This window comes from Drosophila gunungcola (assembly GCF_025200985.1).
Source record: "Drosophila gunungcola strain Sukarami chromosome 3L unlocalized genomic scaffold, Dgunungcola_SK_2 000002F, whole genome shotgun sequence".
Taxonomy (NCBI): domain Eukaryota; kingdom Metazoa; phylum Arthropoda; class Insecta; order Diptera; family Drosophilidae; genus Drosophila; species Drosophila gunungcola.
Genome location: NW_026453178.1, coordinates 6,856,196 through 6,876,351, shown reverse-complemented (window position 1 = coordinate 6,876,351; position 20,156 = coordinate 6,856,196). Strand labels below are relative to the sequence as shown.

The following is a 20,156-nucleotide window of genomic DNA, read 5'->3' as shown; positions in this document are numbered from 1 at the left end:
AAATAACAAGTTAAAAATAACAGGCGATGTTATTTAGTTAAGATCCCTATCAAAAACAGTTTAAGATTCAGTTTGTTAATATACTTGAAAATAAAGTAATAAAATAATTATGGTTTTAGTGCTTCGATCATAATAACATTAAGATTAATTCCCCTTGGTAAAAATCTCCTTAAATAGGCGCATAAATCTCCCGCCAATCCCGACCAAAATCTGTTAATGTGGTAAGCTCTACACAAACAGCGAGACAGATGCAAGACAACTGCCAACTTGGCTGTCATGCGATATTACCCGTATTTCTTGGCAACAAAAAATTGGGCGTGTGCTGGACCAGCAAAGAGTAAGAAAATAAAGACCTGGCCATAACCAGGGGAACAGAAATGAGGTAAAACAGAGCTGGGAGCAAAGAGCTAAGCACGTTTAATTGGCACGCGCCAAACTCGAGTCGAATGTCTTACTTTTGAGTGTGGGGCTGTGTATCTGGGTATCTGCTAGATATGTATCTCAATAGCACTGCCCATATCTGTTACAGTTCGGCTAACCCAAATTATTAAACGCCATTTGACCTTAGGCAACTAGTTTTCCGATTTTACGAGGGTCCGAACGGGTCGAGGGTGTGGGCCATTTGCAAAGTGTTTGACTTAACGGTTGTTTAAGTAGCTTTTGTGCTCGGCCACGTTGAGTGCGGTCAGTTTTTTGTATCTTTTTTTTCTGTATTGTATTGTTTTTTTCTTTTTTTGCGCGCTTTTCATGTTTGCTTTGCGGTTTTTTATTCGCGTTCCTTAATTTTGTGTTGCCTTTGCATAATAGATTTTGTCGCTGTCGATGATTGCCAGCTGCGGTCTAGCCCCCACCAACAACCAAATTGTTGTTTTATTATTTTCGCTGTTTTATTTGGTGTGTTACCTTTTTTGCGATTGTCAGCAACAGTTGGTCAAGCCAAAAAAAAAAGAAAAAGACAGGAGAGTTCCCTTCTTGGTTTCAACGTGAGTCACTTTTGGGCGTTTCATTTTTTCTTCTTATTCAAGATCATATTTTATAATTTTTAGGAACTAAAATTTGCTTGCAAAGCAAAGATTCAGAGTATAAATGTATTTTTAAGGAACTCGTTGAATTTGATATATTGGCAAACAAATCTAATACCGCTATAATTATGTTGTTTTCCAAGTTCTTTTAACCCTAAAACGCTCCTTCACAAGTCAAGTGTGCTTCTTAATAACCCAGTCGCTTCCATATCGCAAACATCCTTCCACACAGAGATCATATGCTTCAGTTAGCCACTCGAGTGGATAATTTATCTAATAGTGACACATCCCGAAACTAGTGAACAATGCTTAAAGCACTTAAAACAAGAACAGGATAAACTGTAGTTAACCAAGATGCGAGCACCCTTTTACAGGCCCCCCAGCTCGTTCATAAAAGCCAGAATCACAGGATACTTTTAGAGCCACAAACGCGCTTAGTCATCAGCCAGCTATCAACCCTAAAAGCCTAAAAAATGCGAGGCGCAAACAACCCCGACAAAAATTCCTAAATACCAACAGAGCTTTTCCCTACCAAAAACAGAAAACGCAGAGGGGAGCCTTTTGTTTTGGGAGAGGATTAAGCACCCAGGATCCCAACGTTCAAACAGCCCAACACCCACCATATATCCCATGCCGAATGGCGCCGAACAAAAGGTGCAATGACAGCAGTGGCTCCTGACTAGAGATGGGAAAATGTAGGTACTTTTTATTTGTATCTAAGTTGGGTGGTAAACACAGTGCAGAAAGCTGTTAAATTACATAAATAAAAATAATTATTCAGTTTATTAAGTAAAACTGCAAATTTAAGGAGTGGCAAAACAACTGAGTTTTGTTTTGAACCGAATACTAATTGTTGTTGACTTTGGTGGTATCTAGTACCTTAAGCACTCAAAGGTTGTACCGAGCATCAACCACAAACAGATAGCTCCCATCACTGGACCCACCTCCCCTAACTCCAGTTCTTGGTCGCTTCGTTTTGGTATGCAAATTCGCATCATTCGCTTGGCTTGGCTTTATTTTTTGCTGTTGCCAACAGCTGTTTTGCTGCTAGGCGTTGTTTTTCGCTGCCGGCGTCTCTGCCGCACTTGACATTTTCAACCATTTTGTTTTGCTCGGCAACTTCGTGGATGCCTGGCCGAAGCTAACGGTAAATAGGCGGCATAATGGCGGCAAAAATGGCGACTCCTGCCGCACATCCTGCCTGGCAACAAAACACAGCTGACTGCTGCGCAGAGAGAGAGAGGGATATATAGATATATATATATATGTGCCGGGAGAATGAGAAGGCCTAAAAGGACTCCGATTAACCGCAAGTTTTTGAACTGTTTTTTTGTTGTTTTTTGTACAGCCTACTCCAAAAGAGGGCGGGAAAATGGGAAGAGGATAGGTAGTTGCCTCCGCTTTCATCATCATCATTTGCATCTCGATTTGTTTGGCCTGTTGCCAAGCTGATTTATATATACGAAGCTTTTTTATACGTTTTACTTTGCTTCTTTCGTTTCTCTTTTTCTTTTGGCATTTTTTGTTGTTGTTATTTCTTTGCTTTTACATTGACCGTGAATTTTTGTTTTCCTCTGCTTTTGTTTCTTTACTTTTCTTTTGTAAATTTATTGTTGTATTAAGCTGCTTCTTTTGTAATTGTTTCATTTCATTAAAGTTTTTTTCTCTCCTTTTATAAGTTTTTTTTTCGCATAGCAGAGTTTTTATGAGTTTACTGCCTTCATAAATTTGGCATAAACATTTTTTGATGATCTGCCCGAAACAGCTGCGACAAATCGTATCGGAAATTTTTACTCAAATATTATTTGCTCATAAAAGTTCAAAGTAGTTGGCTGCCTAAAAACTTGTGGAACCAGCTGTGAAACACATTATTCATCTGGGGGATTGCAATTTAATCGAGAAGACTTTAAAAAAAAAAGAGTTTATTGGAAATACATTTATATTTCAGGGTAGACAACCCTATCACTTTTGATAAATAATAAAAATAAAAATCAACTGCTTTATTTTTAAGTTAAATCTTATATTAAGTTTAAAGACTTTTTAAAGTCCAACTATTCAGTCTGTCAGCCTTTTCAATTCTATTTACAGTTTGCTTACATTTCACACCATTCAGCGCAATGAACTTTACACATTTTTCAAGTTTAAATGGCCTCAGGCACTTTGCCTAATAAGAAAAAAAATATTACCTGAATGCGGGTATAAACTTGACACTTTTGAGGCACTATAAGCGTCGGGAGTCGGTTGAATCGGGTTCAGACAGTCTGTCAGGATCCCTAAGTTGGCTTTTGATTAAGTCTCCGCTGAGGCCGTGCTAAATTGTTCGCACTGAGGCGTTCGGGTTAAGTTGGGGGCGTTGGGGGGAACTAAGGATAGAACGTGCTCAAGTTTTTGTTATGAAATTGAGCCTAGACAAGCCTAGACAAGCCAAGCCAACACTCCTTCTCCGCTGACAACTCGACTCCTTTTCAGTCAACTAAGGACAATGGGAACTGGTGCGACACGCTCAAGGCAGAAGTGGAAAAGGATATGTATCAAAAGGCGGAAAACTAAGAACAGGATATACTCCTCGGCACAGAAAACAGACGTCAGACAGCATACCTGGCTACTTGATATAATTGGCAAGCTGGCGAACGCTCCAGACACCAGTTAACTTACAAATTTTCCTCGCGATGAGCTCTCTCAAAGGAACGTTCTCCAATTTCCAAAGGGAAAATGTTTTCGCGGCTTGCGAGTTTTAATGAGCGCGCTGGGAGGGCATTTACACTTATTAAGTGTATATCTTTCAATTGAAAATATAATATTATCTGTCTGATAAATCCCAGTTGAATAGTCAGCAGTAAAATTCACTATATAAACCCTTTTAACTAACTATTTTCTTAGAAGAGAAATTACAAATTTTAAAAGACTAAAAAAAGATATAATTGAAAAACGTAATACAAAACTGAAACCCCTTCAATTTCCATACTTCTCGAGTATCGATATCAACTTCCTTGGTAAACAAATCAAATGCGCTTACTAAATGTGCAAACAAAGTGCCAAACGACAATTAAATCAACAAATAAGCTCGTGTAATTGTGTACGCCAAAGGCGGTCGGTGGGTGGGTGTTTCAGCGGTTCAGCGGTCCGGTGATTCGGTGGTTTCAGTGGGTCGGTGGGGTGCATCGGTGGATCGAGTATAGATAACCCTTCGGGCACGCCAGCTCCGAGTGGTTGTGGATGACGCAGCGAAGACAGCCAGTCTGGCCCAGTCGCATATGCAATTCCCATTCATTTATTAATAACTTTTTGCCGCGGTTGTTGAGACGTGCAGTTTGCTGCTTTGTGGCTGCAGTTTTGTATTTTTTTTTTCTCTTTTTAATTATTTTAATTGCGTTTCATCTGATCGAATGCTGGCGAACAGTTTTATTTATTGTTTAATTGTAATTTTCGCATTTACGTTGTTAATTGCAGCGTGGCGATGGGAGGAGGATTCGGTTTAATCAACTGCTAAATGCTTTTTGCTTGCTGCAAAGAAATAAAATTTGGTTAAGTGGCGATGGCAAATTTATAGCCATAGTTTTATTGCGGAAGTTAAAGAACGCTGTTATTAAACACACTTTAATGTTTTGATTTTAAAGAAAAACATAAAGTTAATGATGTGTTGGCTTTTACCGGGTGATTTTCTAGTTCTGGCCTATAAAAATGTTAGGATTACATGTAATATTTACTAGTAACCCCACCCCATTCTTAAACCTAAATTCAATTTCTTTGCACAGCTTTAAGCATTTTCTTTAAGACATTTTTATATTTGTTTGATCTTATTTCAAGCTGATTCAGCCAGTTATATTTTACTGTTTTTCCCTGTTTTGCACACAAAACACATGCTCCACCTCCGGAAAATCCTTTGGATCCCCGGAAAATATGCAAACAACTGCAAAGACCAAAGACTTGTGTTTCGCTCACTTTCCTGTCAATCGATGTGCATCGTATAAGTTCTTTGGGAACGTCGTCTTATGCCTGATTTTCCTTTGGCTTTTTATAGCCTTTTAAGCTGTTTTCCCTTTGTTGTGTGGAGTGAAGAGAGGAAATTGAAAAATTGCATTTGTCTGTCGCTGATAAAATATTGAGCAGCTTGCTGCACATTCTATAGCTCCCTGGTTTTAGCTGGGCTGTCGCGATAAGCGTTTGAGCTATTTCCAGAAAATGCTCTCATGGAGATTGGCAAAGCATGAAAATGGCAAATGGGTGGGAGAATTTCGGAATTCTATTCAGCTGTCCCTCAAAAAGGGTTTCCTCATTCTTTAAAGCCGTTCACCAACGGCATTTAATTCCTGAAATTTTTAATTAAATTCCTACACAAAGTTTATGCAACTTTAGGTTTGCATTAAGTGGTTGCGTGTTTGCTGGCCCCGTTTTGTTTTTAACCTTGCGTCGAGAAGATTAAAAATATTTTTAACATACTTGCGATGCGAACTTAACTGGATCATCAAAGTCTAGAATTAGAATTGCCGACGATTTGACCTTAGGCTTTATTATCAAGTATTTCTGCTGATCAGTGCATGAGTGTATTTGATAAACTTATTATTTGTTTTCTTGGATTCTCATAACATTTTTTGCGTGAATTTGATCGAATCTGAGTTTGCCAAATCCTCAACAAAGAAACTTTCATCTTTGTCTTTGAGACATTACGCAAGTTAATTAAATTGCTGTGCATCAAAGAATCATCCTTATAACATCTTAAAAGAACTTTCTCCCTCTTTTAAAATGAATCATGTGACTTTCCCAAATATGTCAACCGCTTCCGCATATTTCTCACCGTTCTCTTTTGGTTATTTTTATTTTGTTACAAACTTCTCGCATTCCACAAAAGGTTAATTAGCGGCTTACCAAAATTGGTAATTAACAGCGGGATATATGGCCATAAGTTCGATCTATAGATTGCAAATCGTACATAGATCGACACCTGATTGACATTCAATTTCAGACAAAAACTTGATCGAATTGCACAAACCCCAAAAAGGCATGAGAATACAATCTTTTGTCATATATAGAAAAGCCAGAACACAAAGTTTCTTAATCAGGAGTCACAATTGTTTCCCGAATTCTCTACCAATTTCCTGAAGAGTCATTAATTAGTCACTTGCCTTGGCAAATTTAACCGTTCATCTGTGGAGGAACTGCGGCAGCTGTTGCCTAATTAAATCGAGGTGACAGACGATCGACGATCTCAACTGAAATGCAAGTTGACCAACCAAATTAGTAATCTCGCATCGTGACAGTCAACAAATCGCCTTAAATGAACGACTTCAAATGTAATTTTGTGGGATTTTTATTCACTGTTTGTTGTTATTATGGCTTATTGTGTATGCTTCCTCTTCGTGTGTGGGCGTTTTGTGTTAACTGTAAAATGAGTTTTTTTTTTTTATTTTGGCCAAGTTATTCAGGTCTCCGACATGTATTTCATGTTGTAATCTTGAGCTTTGCTTAACCTCAAGACGGAGTTCGGTGTTAAGTGTTCCTTTGTTCTGTCATCTTGAGCTTGTTTCGGTCCTGTTTTTCCTTTTTTTTTTTTAATTTTAAATTAAATATTCATCAATAAATGTCAATGTCAAGTGAAGTTGCCGCTTGCTTTGAGGGGTCTCGAGATTTTGGAAGAAGAGATTGCAGTTTGCTGAAAGATTCAACGGCTTGGAGTTTTGATGGCAAAAATGAAACATGAGATTGTTGGGTAAATTCATGAGGAATTTATTCTCAAAGTTGTGTTTCGATGTTGTTTACTGATCGAAGATATAATTTATTTCTGCAATGTTGTGCAATCGTGACTTTATAGTATTAAAAATTTTAGTTTATTTGAAGATGTTTTTTGTAATATTTTGTAACAATATTTTAATTTTAGATTATGTATTATGTAAGTTCCCACATCAGTTACAAAATTATATATACAAAGATGCCAAAACTGTTTGTGATCTCATTTCATTGCCAGCCACAACTTCCTTCCTATATCTTAGCTGGTCTATAGCTTCCTTCCCCGATATCTGGCCAATCCGTATGGCATTTCCCATTCCGTTCCACTGACCAACTTACAGAACTCGCACTTTGCAAACTCGTTTCGCCGCCGATTCCGAAGTGCGACGCAATTGTTCGAGTTGGGCTGCCAGTGATACGAGTACTCGAACCCGTACTCGTATTTATTCATACTTGCCCGTGCAGCGGTGACTCTAGTATATTTTTATGTGTAGTTTTCTTATTTTTATTTTAGTATTTTTTTTATTGCATTTAGCTAGCACTTCAAGGTTATAATGAGCAACATATGCTGCGGGTACGCCAGCAAAACTGCAACTGCAAATGCAATCAACTGCAAAGGCACAACTAAAAATGCATTTCAATGATGCCGACGACGACGACGATTTGTTCTTTTGTGTGGCAACTAAAGCGAGGCATTTTTCACGTTTTTTCCGCTGCCTCAGAGCTGTTCTTGAGCTTTTTCTGAGGCGTTCTGCTTAGTTAAACTTTTGCCTGATTGATGTTTGTCAGCTGCTGCCCAGCGGCCTTAGAAATGGTTGCAACATCGCCTATAACCGATGGAGAATTAAAGTGAATTATACACATAATTGCATTTTTTTCAGCCTCCGTTGTTCTGTCCAGATGCGACTGCTGTGGTACTCGTGGTACTCGTAATTCAATTAAACATTTTGCACATATTGTCGCCCGTGGAAATATAAGCGAATGCAGCAGTTCGAATAAAAAACAATGCTTCTAACAATTGGTCACGTTTCGTCACCAACAACTGCAGTTTTAACAACGAACTGCATCGCCCGCATTGAGTTGTGATCATAAAAATTGTTGAGGTGCCCGTAAACGATCGGAACCCAAGCGACAAAACCACCTTATAGAGATGGACATAACCGATATTTAGAATTTTTGTATATTTTTAGAGGTGGAAGGAGTTTTTAAGATCTAGAGCATGACTTAATTATATTGTTACAGACAAAAAAACTTGAATGGAAAACTGATAAGCCACATAAATATGTTAAGCCCAAATTAAACAAACAAAAGAAGAAATAGCTAGCCCTTTCTTAACACCTATTTAAATTCGGAAATAGATAACACAAAGTGTTAACTGCAATTGCCACTAATAGTCTTTAATTACATAAAATATTTTTCTTTTTAAAAAAATTAACACACAACAAAATAAGATTATAACGCCTAAACATAGTTTTTAGCTTTTTCGCAATTATGTTTTGAGATTTAAGATTAAAACCCGATACCATTGTTAAACCACGTCACCGTTTAAATAGAGAATTTAAGACACGCTCACTTAGTCGAAGATTAAATCACAATATAGATAGTTTGCTTACGTTTTTTTCAGATCTCAGATTAATCACAGTTTAGTAACCCATGGCAATTTATGCGGTATCCGATCACTTGGATAATTTATATTGACGTTGCCAGTACCGAATGAAAATGTATCTCATATGTAAATGGGAAAGCAAACGAAATGTGTAGGTAAATAATTTTCCACACAATTTGCAATTAGTAATAACATTTTTATCGGGCTGTTGCTTTGGCTATAGCTCGTCAATTTCATCATAAAGGCAATGCACTCAGAAAAACACAAACTTACAAAAAAAAAAACAAGAGCTCCTATTGAAAGCAGAAAAGTAAAGGCAATTTAATTAAAACAATTTTAAAATATTTTGAATTGATTTTTATAAAAAAAAAGGGATAATTAGATATTTTCTTAAGCTGTCAATAAAAGAATTGAGCTAACTCTTAAAAGAAAGGCTCATGCTCTAAAGAAATTGGTAAACTGAAATCAAATATCCTTTTAGAATACAAAATTGATTGATTTTGGTTAGTCGTGATAAAATATAATTTAATTCAGACAAAAAGAATCAGACCAATCTTGGTGGTATTTGTTCTCTGTGTACCAGCATCGGCAACGGCATGGCTAGTTATATAAGTTGGCCAGGCAGTAATGATCCCTGCCGTTGGCTTCGCTTCGCTTCTGAAGCTGAAGCTAAAGCTTGGCAGATTTTCAAGGTTAAAAGCAACGATGGCGCGCGGTGAGCGCACGTGAGTTGGCTCAGCTGCTAGCCAGCGAAACAGGCAAACTAGTTTCAAATGCCTGCCAGTATCTTACAGAAACATATGCGCTAAGGCTGCTGCTAGGAGTGGCTCTTTGCTCGCTTCGGTTCGGTTCGGATCAACTTGGCTTGGCCTGCAATTAAATACAGATTTTTTGCGCTCTTGCAACTGCAACTGCAAACGCAAACGCAACAGCTGTGGGCTCGTTTCGATTCGTTTCGAGTTCAAGGCTATTGGGTCAAATTGCAAATTAGTCGCCTGCAGGTTGACAGTGAGTGACATTATTATGTATCTGCACGCTGACCACCGCCAAAGAGGCAGACAGATGGATCTATCGGCCAGATTGGCGGGCATTCCCTGCGGTCACTTAATTTACTGTCGTTCTTGCTTGCTGTTCAGTAATCGTTAAGATACTTTTGCCGCCGGCTGCTGTCGATTTGTATAAATTTTGCATTACAATCAATCATTTGTCGCTGGGCAATGGCTTTTTAAGTAAATAAACATTAGGAAAAATCATACAGATGAAAATGTACACCCAACTAATGAGGGGGAGCTCAAAATTTATGCGCATATCAAGTGGCCAGCTTAGCAGCGCATTTACCTATCAACACTTTTGTTGTCGATTTGCATGAAATAGCAAGTAAAAAAAAAAACAAGAGGAGAATAAAAATTGAAATACAACTGGAAGTCAAACGGAAGATACAGATACGCATCTCGTTACATGCATAAATGATGCTAAGTTGGGAGATCTCATTGCCAGATACAGATACTTTTCAAGTTGGGCCACTCAAGTAGACGCTCTTGGCAGTGTTTGCCAAAGATACAAAAAAAAATAATACTTTCGGGCAAGTGAGCCCGAGAATCGGCAATGGCGTGTAAACAAGTCAGATACAAATGTATCTTAAGGCGACTTGTAAGATACTTAACGCTGGGGATAAGTGGAATATTATTTGCCATTGTTCATACATATATATATATATATATATATATATATATATACATACAGCTGAGGGGAATATGCTTACAAACCGATAAAATTGTATCTTTTAGTCTTAAATTGATTTTTCGTTCAATTTGAAAATATTTTATATTAATTAACAAAGGAAACCTCTTAATGTATTATTTATTATTGCTTATTTTATGGATGAACATGCCATATTACTTAATTAAGGCACCTGGAATAAAGGTGGTCGAAAACCATTAAATATTTGCAACGTTTCGTGTAACATCTTATGTGTACATTTATCTTAAAAACACCATTTAGTGGTTTAGCAGCGGGCATATGAACATATTCCATTTTAATGTGCACTGAAGCTACCTGATCGTTTTGTGGGCGATTTTATGACCGGAGAGGACTTGCCGTAATTATGGCAGGTTTTACAGTCAGTCGGCTAAGTGGCAGTTGGCAAGACAATGCGTTCGACAGAGCCCCGACCTTAGACACTTCCCTACATTGTCACTGAGTCAAGTTTTCTTGAGTCCAGACCCGGCCAATGCCGCCTTTGTTTACCTCATCCATTGTTGGGTGATCTTTATTACGGGTATAATAAGATAAACATTGCATTATCAAAAGGCTGGACTAATTTTAATTATTTTCATGACTGAAAAATAACAGCTTTTTGAATTAATTATAAACTGTATATTTTTTAAATTAATAATTCTTATCAGTTTTAATTTGTTTTCTTATTGCATTTTAATTAATTAAAACAATTTTACCAACTGTCATTTGTTGACTTAGCTAAGCAATTGAGTGCCTACTGTATTTTAATTATAAAATGATTTGCTTTTCATTGCAGCCCCGCAAATCTTCCAGTATCCGCCGCCGCCGAGCCCCTCTTGCAATTACACGGGCGGCGATGTGTTCTTTCCCCACGGCCACCCGATTCCGAATCCGAATCCGACTTCGCACCCGCGCACACCCCGCACCAGCGTGAGCTTCTCCTCCGGCGAGGAGTACAACTTCTTCCGGCAGCAGCAGCAACAGCAGCCGCAGCAGCAACCACATCCGCCGTATCCGGCGCCATCGACACCGCAGCCAATGCCACCGCAGTCAGCGCCGCCGATGCACTGCAGCCACAGCTACCCGCAGCAGTCGCCCCACCTGATGTCGCACTACTTCGGGATGGGCGGTCCCTACTACGCCGCCTACACGCCGCCACCCACACCGAACACGGCCAGTGCGGGCACCTCGACCTCCGCCTCCGCCTCCTCCTCCTCCACCTCCTCGACGGCGGCCTTCGGCTGGCACGGCCCCCTCCACAGCCCCCTCTCGTCGACGTCCACGCCCCTGTCGGCGCCACTGGCGCCCAAGATGCGACTGCAGCGCAGCCAGTCGGATGCGGCCAGACGGTGAGTAGCCAGCGATGCAGGGTGCCAAAAGATACAGTGCCTGGGGGGCAGAGATTCAGATTTGAAGCGATGAGCTCCCAGAAATTTTACATATTTTAGATGACCATGAGATGTTAGCACTTACACCCACTGAGAATTTAATAAAATACAAATTTGGGGGGCTATTAAATCGGGATGCAAAAAGATCTAAATGGCTGATAGGTATATACACAAATTAAGGTGATGAGCTCGAATTTAAGGTTACCAATTGGAGTAACAAGGAATTTATTTAAGATGTTATTAAACCCTGTAGTTATTTAAAAGAAAAAAGTTAGCTTTTAACAAATCTTTAACAATTAAGAAAACATTTTAAATAAGCTTTGCTTTTATGAACTTAATATTATCTCTTAAAGCCATCAATTTTATAAATCGCAATAATCAATATTAAATGAAATGTTGGGTAAAAAGGTAAAGAATCTAGAATAAGCTAGGAATTACAAAAATACTTTAATTTCTAACTTAATATAAAAAACGGTACCAATTATAAATACAATAAATTTAAAGAGGACAGCTACAGATAAGCTATACAAATGATTTAAAAAAAGCTATACAATTGATAAAAAAAAAAAGGGACAATGTGTATTAGCTAGATTATTCAACGTAATCCCTGCACCTTACGTCTCATTCGTCCCCTATTCTGATTCCCATGACACAACGCCAAGTTTTTAATTAATGAAATCGCAAAGTTGTCGCTGGATTATGCGCACACACAAGTTGGGGTAGTAGTAGTAGTACAGTGACTGATAATTGCTCGTGACGTTCCCAACTCACACTATAAGTCCATAAGTGCGGCAATATTAATAGTACCCATTATGCGTCTCTTCCCACAGCAAGCGATTGACCTCGACGGGCGAGGATGAGCGCGAGTACCAGAGCGATCATGAGACCAGTTGGGATGAGTTTGACGATCGCTACGACAACTTTACGGCCGGACGGGAGCGCCTGCAGGAGTTCAATGGACGTATTCCGCCCCGAAAGAAGAAGAACCCGAACGGCCCCTGCAGCAGCAATAGTAATCCAATCAGCCAAAACGACAGCCAGCCCAATAGCCCCTGCAATGCGGAGAGTAATGCCACCCATAACAGCATCAGTCAGCAGCGACAGGTGGAGCGGGAACGGCAAAAGGCGAGGGCCGAGAAGAAGGTAAGAATTTGTAGTCCATTTAATTTATTTTGCAAAGTAAAACTTAATTAAGTTCATACCAATTATAAAATACTTTATTTTCAAGTATTTTTTGTCATTAAAATGCATGATAAATAACTTAGCCACTATTGGAATACATATTAAATTAATCACTTTCTTAAAAACTAGTTCGACTAGTTTTCAATTGAATAAGCAATAATGTTTTATAGCAAAATATACTATCCTTAGTAATTTTAGTAGAAATTTCTCAAGTCAAAGTCTCCTTAACTCCAGTTATTTTTTATTGACAATACAGGCTTTATCAACAAACATAATAATTAATTTAAAAGTAGCCAACAATATTTAAACACAAAAGTCAAATGAATTCTAAAAATCCGTATCTAAATCTAGTTGGTATATTTAGAAAAAATATTTTAAAGTGACAGGCCCCTTCTATACTAAAATCGCTGTCAGTGTTTCCCATTCCGCCACCTATTCAGTATTCAGCAATTAGAATAACAAGAGGAGATAAGTTGGGGAGTTCATTAACTCGGGGCATAGAACATCTGCTAGCTGTGGGGCTCTGCACTTCCCTCGAAAGCCGTGGCACGTGGCAAACATTTTTCAAAGGCTCAAACTAGCGCAAAAGAGCTAAAAATACGCGGCAAGGAATGACAAATTGCCGCTCGCAAATGTATCTGTATTTAGTAGAGTGTGTATAACACTTTTTGCACATGCTAAATGTGTGATAAAAATTAATTGCGCAGTGCAAAGAGAAAGAGTCGCTCTTGTCACTTTATGTTAATCAAGGCAGGCGCCTCATATATATATATATATATATCTATATATATATATTCTCCTTAAGTCGGGCCTTTGTGTAAGCCCCCATTAAGCTCACTTTTTTACGCGTCGCGTTTTTTAGTTTTAGTTTCTTGCGCATTTGCCTGCGCAATTGAAAGAAATGCAAACTTGAAGAAATTCAATCGCAATCGCATGACACACACATTGACTCAGTCGCAGACCTGATACCATTCCATTTCCAGTCCAGTTCAGTCCTATATTTTATTATTCCTACTCACATTGATTTGTATTTATTGTAATTGATGTTGGGTCTGGTCTGAACGCTCTTATCGCCCATCGCTTTGTGGGGGCTCATCCTTGGGGAAGCTGCGGGCTGATCGGGAAGCTATGTACTCATGTGTACTATGTACTATGTCACTCAGCTCGCTGAGATTTGACCTTATCCGAGACTCTGTCAGCTGCTAAATGAGAGCGTGAGAATTCTGTAATCTGAAATGAACAGGCATACACACTCTTGCTGGCAGAATTAAATACATTTGGAACATTGCGAAAAAGCTAATACTTTAGGAGAATAAAAGGGAGTAAGGGCTGATTTTTATATTTATTAATCTCTATTTAATTATCTGGTTTTACAATGGACATACAATTAAAAAAAAAAACGGGTACAGGTAAATTAAATTATAAATCTGGATACAAAGAAAATATAAATTATTCATAATAATATCAAATTTATAAACATAACAACGACGACTTCTGCTATTAATTTCATAATAATTTCTTTGCGTAGTCATACCAAAAAATAACAAATCAAAATATGACCACATGTTCGATGGCCTTTCATACCATTAACCACAAAGTCAAAGCCACAAAAGTCCTATCAAAATATAACCTGAAATTCGGGCAAAAATAGCAGAAAAGCAAATTTGCATAATAAATGTGGGGTCAGTTGGGTATTCGGTGGTTGTAGTTTCCACCACCTCATCATTCACACGTGCCACACTGCGACCATTGAAGCGTGGACTATTGGACAAATAAATGGTGTAAATTATATAACCATTGATGCGGGTTTTGTTTGGGAGTCGGGGTAGAGTCAAGTGCGCTATATAGAAAAATAATTACACCAGTGACCGGACAAAAGTTGACCGCCCATTTGGGTCAGGCCACATGAAGTTCATCCGCTGGCCAGTCAATAGTTTCGCTTGATTTACGGTTCAAACTGATTGAGGGGCGGGGATCGTCGGTTTTCCAATGGGGTGGTTCGGTCACGTGTGTGGTTTTAGACATTTTATGCCTCACAGGGGAGCTATTGGTTAAAATGATACGAGTTCTTTTTTGGGGAGGGTGCTAAGAGGGCCATCTATTGACTCGAATATTAAATTAGAGTTGTATTTAAGCAGCTTGTAGTTCCCGTTGAGATATTACTCAAGGATCCTAAGACTAATAAGTACATTTCTCATTTCTTGTATGCTTTCAGAAACCACAGAGCTTCACTTGGCCCACTGTTGTGACCGTTTTCGTTTTGGCCATGGGCTGTGGCTTCTTTGCGGCGCGATGAAACCGCGGGAGGCGTGTAAACGAATGATCTATAGTGAAATCATCTAGCGCTTAAGATATATGCCGATCTATACATAGACATAGCGAAACCGTAAATAAGTGCAACGAATTTATTGAACTGCAAGGCCGCAAGCAGAAAGTCATTAATTCGTAAACGGATTGTTATATATACAGTATACAGTATATACAGCCAACATACATATATAAGATTAAGAAGGTTGACGGGACACAAGAACAATATATTCTATTTGTCTATGTAACTGCATTTGTAATTCTAAATCGAACGAAACAGAACTTTCCTCAAAGTGAACAATTTAAACTGCTCAAAGTAATGAAAACTCTTAGACTGGCAAGAGACTCAAGTCACACTTATTTTTTTGCTGATGCATATTTTTGTACAACCTTTTGAGAGATATTTACAAATTACACAAGTACAAACGTAAAAAAAAAGAGATAAGCAAAAGAAAACTGCCAATTTTTGAGATACTTTTGATAATCTTTGATTTGCATTTAATCATTTCCACACATGCATTTTCTTAAACAACAACAAAATTATTTCTATTGTAGAACAATGTATAAACAGCAATTTCAATGTCTTCGCATTTGTAATTCCGGATTGCAAGCAAAACAAAAAGTATATATTTTAAATATGTTTAACTAGTAGAATTTTTAAAAGTAAGACCACAAAAAAATCACACGCCTAGCTTTAATTGTTAAAACAAAAGAAGAGAAAAAAACGCAACAAAAAAAAAAGAAAATGAATGAAAAAACATTAAATTAATTTTGTATATAGTTTTAATGCCATTTTTGTGATGTTTTGTGTCTACGTTTTATGTCATGTTATTTTAGTTAAATTTCTTATGATTTATGTTTATTTGTAATTTTTTGTCATTGTTTGTTCATCATCATATTCAAATTGGTCTCACAATATAGTAGTTTTAAGCTCCACGCCCAGGAAGTTGATGGCAATACGATTGAAATTTGGCCAGGAGAGAGATGGTTTTTCCAGTCTTACACAGTCTTTTTTGGAATGCACATAAATGATCTCTCACAACGGAAATTGATGGAAATTGATCTCCACAGCTAGCCAAAGTAAAAAAAAAAAAGAGATGAAGAGGATAACATGTTTTTATAGCAATTTTCACTATTTGCTTCGAATTTCCAGGGCGTTTCAATGCTAATCGAATACCGTGACATGAAAGCAAACATAGAGAAAATAATAAGAAGAAATCAATCAAAAAGAAAGAAAAAACAATTCCCAAAAATCGCATTGATCTCATGGATTTATACAATACAAATACATCAACCGTTTTTTACAATGAGAAATGTTATAAAAAGCAGAAAGTGAAACAGAGAAACAGAAACAAAAATTAAAGAAAAGTTTAGTATTAAGTTCGCCAAGCGTTTTAGTTCTACGTTCTAGAGTGTTTAAGTCGGTTTAGTGAGTTTATTGAGCTGTCTACGGACACGAGTTTATCTGTATATAGAGCAATATTATTTGTGTAGCTTAAGTGACAGCCCCAATCGAATCCAATCCAATAACACCCAGTCCCCAGACAACTCCCAGCCACACAATAGAACATTTTTATCGTACATATGTATCAATCTTAATTTGAATTACCACAAAACAGAAAAAAAACTACATCCATACCCAATGAAAAATTATTTTTGTAAATTTTTTGCATCAAATGAACCGAGATGTGAGTTCTGGGACTCCAACTCCCAACTCCATCCTCGGTTTATTGCTAATTAGTTTTCACAATGATCTCGGTAAAGTTTTGTGGCCTTGCGCCCAGAAGTCGACAAGATTTTTGGTTTGCCATAATTACTCAAACAAAAAGTTTAAACAAAAAAAAAACGAAGCAAATGGAAAAAAAAATCAGAATGAAACACAAGAAATTTATATTTTTGACCCAATGCGACTTAATCCGTTTTTATATTTAAGTATCTTTACTCGACCTTGTATATAGCACAGTTCGAATTATTGAATCAAATGCCATTTTCTTTGTATAGGATTTTGTTTGGTGCCAAAACAGTGACAGAAACAGTCTATGAACACGTGTATTTCGCATATTATGTAAACATATATCATAACTTCAATCATAAGTTTAATTCAGCAATTTTGTCAACTCAATTTAAGAAAATAATTCTGTTTTAGTGTTATGTTCGGAAAGCAGAAAACACTTGTTTACTTGTACATTTTATATTATGCTGTAATGTTTTATTATACATAAATATCATTACTGATCTCATGAATATTTTCATAAGACAACAAAAAATATATATATTTAAATATATATATATATATACATATATATATGTATGAATACATCTATGTGTATGTGTAAATGATATAAAAGCGCATAAATATTCTGTAAGATTTAAAAAACAAAATGAAAATAAAAGAAAAAAATATTTGAAAACGAAGAAGTTTAATTTTTATGAATCCGGATGCAGTCTTATTAAGCTAAAAAATTAAGGGGGTTAAATTGGTTGTAATTAACAACTAAACCGTTTGTGAAAACGCTTTCTTTATCATTATTAGCAATCCCAAAAACAAGAAACTAGCTTAGTTACATGAGTTTGAAAATATTGGCTATGAAAAAATTCTCAAAAAGATGAGTAATAAGGTTAATACCACAAAAGTAACCAAATAAAACTTTTTTGGTTTAAAAAACTAAATTTTCCGTTTTTTAGGATGTAGTTGCCTTGACAGTTTTTAACCAGCTTTGTTATTAATTTGCTCCAGATTTATCTTTATATGTTGGTATATTTTACACCATGTAAAATTCAACTTTGATCATACGCCATAAAATTTTTTAAGGCATACTTTCAGGCAGCTATGGAAACTACGATCGGTAGAGCATAGCGTGTGGACTTGTGTATTCCTCCCCAGAAAAACCTCCTCTTCGTGATTTTTAAGGGGTGATGTTTGCGTGCGCGAGAGTTTTTCCGATTCAAATGGCAAATGTTGGCCACTTAGGCGGCAAACAACCAGGCGAATGCCTAAACCAATTTGTAGTTTCCATTTCTTTTGCGGCTGCGGATTAAGTGGCCAATAATTGCTGCTCCTGCAGACGCGCCACGCGACTTGGTAACGTGATACTAGGCCACGTTGGTCGTGTCACAAAAATGATGTGTTATTAACGGCTTAAGCAGGCGATGGCGATTATAATGAAACGCGGCCCCAGGCTGGGCAATTATGTTAGCCTGGCCACCCGAAAACCTCAAGCTCAGCGGTCATGACATCCGTTTCCGCCTTCAATCACGGCCTCATGCATGTGTCAATCACAATGGAATATTTAATCTGAAACTGCTATTTTCATTGAATTTTGGGCGCGTGTCCGAATCGCCTGAATGGATATTGAATAGCGAATACTAATCGGACGCTGGAAATCTTACAAGTTTTCAATTAAATTTTAAACAAAACTAATCAATAGCCGAAATCCCATTCCCATTCTCTTGGTTTATGGTAATTACATTTTAGCTCGACACCTGCCAACAGCAATAAACAAAAGGACGCAGGACATTGTGTCATATATTGGCAGAGCTCTTCGAAAGGAATGTGCCTCCCGAAAACCTCACCGCAAACCATTATGATTATTAAAATTATTTGAGGCCAAACAACATTTGTGCCTTGCATTTGGCAATTTTCCGGAAATTAGGCGTAATTAACTGCCTGTGGTTTTTTGAGAGTTTAGATTGAAATAGGGAAGAAAAACTTAAATACATAATATTCTATTTAATTTAAATTTTTTATTGAAATTATTAATTGTCAGTTGCCTTTAAAATCAAATAAGTTTTCACTTACTTTCTTATAAATAAAGTAAAAATGTTGCTTTTTTAGCAAAAGTATCCGCCCCACTTTAAAACTTGTACCATTCCTGAGCGTTAACCAATCCACATATCCTTACCGTAGCATAATGTTTTGCCAAGTTCTAATTAAATTGTATCCTGCTTAACTATTCGCCACTTGAAAGCCACTTAAAAGTAATTCAATTATATATAAAACTCATTGAGAATGTAACGCATCTGCTTATTTCAGTTTTAAGCAAAGGTGGAAGGAAGAAAAGGTTAATTTCATTAAAGGAGAAATTCCCCCGACTTCAAAAAGCTTTACCATTCTGGTTGTGTGAAACGCACGGGAAGCAAAAATGCATTAAAAATTTATAGCAAAATGCACGCGCAGGACAAATCCTTCCCTTTCTCCCAAGGAGCCACAGGATTAAAAGTAGATAAGTGGCTCGTGAAACATGCACACAAATGTAAGAAACTTGTCTCGTTTGTCTGCCATGTAATTCCACCTGTATCCGCAGGGTACATGTGCATTTTGCCACATATATTTTCACATTTTGCTAGCTTGATTTTAGGGTGGAGGTATTAGACATTGAGAAATTAAATACATTATGGATATTTCATATTTATCAATAATTTGGTTAAATGAAATCTACTACCTATTTGCCAATTAACAATATATTTTACCTATTTAACATTATCCTATTTTGTGAATATATTAAAGGGTAGAACTGTAAACAGGAACGGAAAATTTTGGTTCAATTTAATAATAAGAGATATTTACTAGAATTTCCTCTTTTTGAAAACAGCCAGAATTTAATTTGGTTTCTAAAAAGGTCTGTTTACCTTGCTTGCCTTAGGGGATTAAGTATTGACTCAGCTCCAACTTTGCTTATCTCTGAAAACTGATAAACCTATGTCACTGCATAAGTAGGAATGCAGAAAACACAAGGACAAGCCTCTCAAGACTTCAGAGAATATGTTTATGGAGTATGGCAAACGGAAGGAAATAAACAATCTCATATCTGGAAAATGGTTTGAGCACGACTCGTAAATTTTCCTGGCCTGCAGGCCACCATCAGCTGGATAACTCATAAGAGAGGCAGCAATATATGGCGATCATAATCAACGTCTTTTGGCACTTTATTGACAAACTAATAAAAACCCAAAGAGACAGCAAATCCAAGCTGAAAGGATGTCCAACCAGAGACGAATAGATACTCGTAGATGGTAGCAAACGATTTATTAAAATCCCTGTACATGGCATACATAATAAAAAGCAAGCAGAACAGGAGACTCTTGCTGACCGTTGATGTGATGAGTAATTTGCTTTTGGCTTTTAATGCTGCCCAGTTACACTGCTACAAAATTATACATTTGTTAGAGAGTGCTAAATCATTAGGATTT

General features: G+C 37.2%; 1 protein-coding gene across 2 annotated transcripts in view; it reads left to right on the top strand.

Annotated features, from left to right (window-relative positions):
* LOC128257271 (cell death protein hid) overlaps window positions 1-15,712 on the top strand; it is a 30,782-nt gene extending 15,070 nt beyond the window's left edge. For both annotated transcript variants that reach the window (XM_052988219.1, XM_052988218.1), the window contains exons 2-4: window positions 10,886-11,438; window positions 12,308-12,620; window positions 14,875-15,712. In XM_052988219.1, coding sequence (XP_052844179.1) covers window positions 11,128-11,438; window positions 12,308-12,620; window positions 14,875-14,955 — 705 coding nt within the window. In that variant the 5' untranslated portion in view covers window positions 10,886-11,127 and the 3' untranslated portion in view covers window positions 14,956-15,712. The remainder of the gene's footprint in view (window positions 1-10,885; window positions 11,439-12,307; window positions 12,621-14,874) is intronic.
* The last annotated feature ends 4,444 nt before the right edge of the window (window positions 15,713-20,156 follow it).